The 2,500-nt window shown below is 41.4% G+C and overlaps 1 protein-coding gene across 1 annotated transcript in view; it reads left to right on the top strand.

Annotated features, from left to right (window-relative positions):
• Positions 1-2,500, top strand: part of LOC116305284 (uncharacterized protein KIAA0825) — a 21,354-nt gene that overhangs the window by 13,409 nt on the left and 5,445 nt on the right. Inside the window, exons 13-17 of the mRNA XM_031715162.2 lie at positions 181-232; positions 804-1,011; positions 1,532-1,592; positions 1,721-1,773; positions 2,185-2,321. Coding sequence (XP_031571022.1) covers positions 181-232; positions 804-1,011; positions 1,532-1,592; positions 1,721-1,773; positions 2,185-2,321 — 511 coding nt within the window. The remainder of the gene's footprint in view (positions 1-180; positions 233-803; positions 1,012-1,531; positions 1,593-1,720; positions 1,774-2,184; positions 2,322-2,500) is intronic.

Raw genomic sequence — 2,500 nt, 5'->3', positions numbered from 1 at the left:
GACCACATGTCATTCTCTTGAGTATCTGTTTTTGTTTAACGGTTGCCTGTAAGAAGACACATGAATATAGATACAGCTCAAACAAACAATCTTATTCTCAAGAGAATGGCACGTGGTCTGAAATGGGAAAACATTACCCTAAAGGTAAAGAGGTCTAATACCTCTGGGTTTTTTTTACAGGCACTGTTGTTGCGCGACGCACGTCTGTCTGTCACCATCGTCAAATATGGCGGTAAGTATACGGAACTAGTTCTAAAGGTTAAGATGACTCATTAATAGAAACTCAGGTTGCGGCCGTGCCGTGCCGTGACCGTGGCGGTACCGCGTACGAGCATTTTCATTGGCGTGCTGTGATGGGTTTAAAAGATGTCGTCAATAGGACGTTCGCATGATGGCGTCATTTGACTACCACTACCAAAATGCTTCGCGAATTTTCTTTATTTAAATTTGTGTTCCCTCATGAGAATAGTAAGACAATTGGTGCTAATTAACTGAACAAAATAAAGTGTGCAAGGGGTTCTATAATGCAAGCGGCCTATTCCTCATAACCATGACAAAGGACTAGCGTCCGAAACGTCAGTAAGTTTTTTCATTTTTCACGGTGTATAATTTACCTTTTCATCATTACTGTTTCATTAGAAACACCGACGCAGCTCACACTAGTTTTTAGCTAGTTATATCTTCTTATAACCATGACGTGTGTTCTGATTTTTCACGGTCTCACAACTATACGAAACTTGTTGTCATACATTTCAAATGATTTCAACCTCCCCCCCTCCCCCCCCTGTTTTGCTGTTTCACAGACCTGTCAGTCATAGGCAGTGCTTCACCAGAAGACAAAGGCAACCCACACAGTGAACACAACCGATGGTTCAAAGAAGGTATCTCATCACCTGGTCCCCAGGTCACCTTGTCCAGTGCAGGCTTGGTGACCTCTCTTTATTACGTGTTGTTCCAGAGCGCCAGCCAATCATCAGCCGTGGTTAACTTCCTTATGGCGCTTGTTAATAGGTAATACAGAGGGAATCAAGGGTGGCGTACGTAGCAGTAGTGCACTCACCTCTTGGGTATCGGGTTCACTTGGTTCTGGAGCTTTTTCTCCCTCTTCAAAACAAACTACTCTAAATCCCAATTCTCGGTCTCACAAATAAGGTATTCCACTTTTCCCGCTCTTTCCGTTTTTTTCGGTAGACGCGTGTACCATTTGTCGAATTGAAAGTAAAAGTTTCCCGCTCTTTTCTTCTTTTTAAGCAGTGAATAAATTTCTAACCGGATTGATTGGTTTAAGAACCCTAGGTTTCCGTTTCTCGGTCTTCCGATTGAGGTAATCCACTTTTCCCGCTCTTTCCGGTTCTTTCGGTAGACGCGTGTAGCATTTTTCGAATTGAAAGTCAAAGTTTCCCGTTCTTTTCTTCTTTTCATCAGTGAATAAATTACCAACCGGATAGATTGGTTTAAGAACCCTACCTGTTTCGCGTACGTGCCCTTCTGTATCATCTGCGGTTTTCTAGCAACTCTTTTATTTTTCCAGGGAAGACAGTTGGAAGCTGTTCGAGGCCAAGGCTTGTGTAAAGGCTCTGGAGAAACACGAGGTATCATATATTAAATCTCCCTCGCAGCCTCTACCAGTATCGTCACGCAACGCTTTCTCCCTTGAGTAGCAGTTGCTTACCTTCACCAACGTTTGAACATCTGTATAATGTCTTTTTTATTCTCGTAGTTTCCTGTGTGGCTCAATTGTCTGTACGATACGTTGCAGCCGTATATTCTCAGGTGATGTTGGATTTTTTTTACATATCTTTACTATACACTCATTTCAATAAAGTTAGTCACCTGAAAAGCTATAAAGCTGATGCCTACAAGGATTTTGGGTAGATTCATTTCAAACGTTCGACCGCTTGATAACTGTTTATGGACTTGCGAATCTTTTACCGGTTACAGTCTCACCTCTTCTGAGCATCATCGAGCTGCAGTATTAAAAAAGCTTTGTATATATATGCTTTTTTGATATGAAAAGTTTCCCATGATGCTCAGTGATCTCAGCTTTCTAGGTTTTTCGTGACTTACTTTATTGAAGTACATTCCATATCCACTTATAGAGTACATTGCCACCAACCCATGGTTATTGTTTCTACCTCGTCACTTCATTTATTATTGATTACTGTTATAATCGTTGGTTACCAGGTTTTTGACGCCGTCGCTGCGACTTCTTTGTGAGCGCGATAAACCTCGCTCTAAGTCTTTTAACTTTACTTCCATGAGTTCCCTGCCTTGTGGATGTCCTTTTAAACCTCCATATAAAAGACCAGATAAAGTTAGAGGTATGAACTTCAATTTCTATCGCTACCCTGAAACAGCCTAGCTCTGGGCTGGTTGGAATTGAGGGTGTTGTTTAGGTTTTGCGGAGAGAGAAAACTAGAGCACCAGGAGAAATAATAATAATGATGATGATGATGATTTTCATCATCATTATCGTCATCATCATCATTATCATCATCAT

This window comes from Actinia tenebrosa, unplaced genomic scaffold (assembly GCF_029948245.1).
Source record: "Actinia tenebrosa isolate PJP-AT-01 unplaced genomic scaffold, QUT_ActTen_1.0 PGA_scaffold7__59_contigs__length_16204524, whole genome shotgun sequence".
In the NCBI taxonomy this organism is placed as follows: domain Eukaryota; kingdom Metazoa; phylum Cnidaria; class Anthozoa; order Actiniaria; family Actiniidae; genus Actinia; species Actinia tenebrosa.
This window is presented reverse-complemented; position numbering and strand designations above follow the sequence as displayed.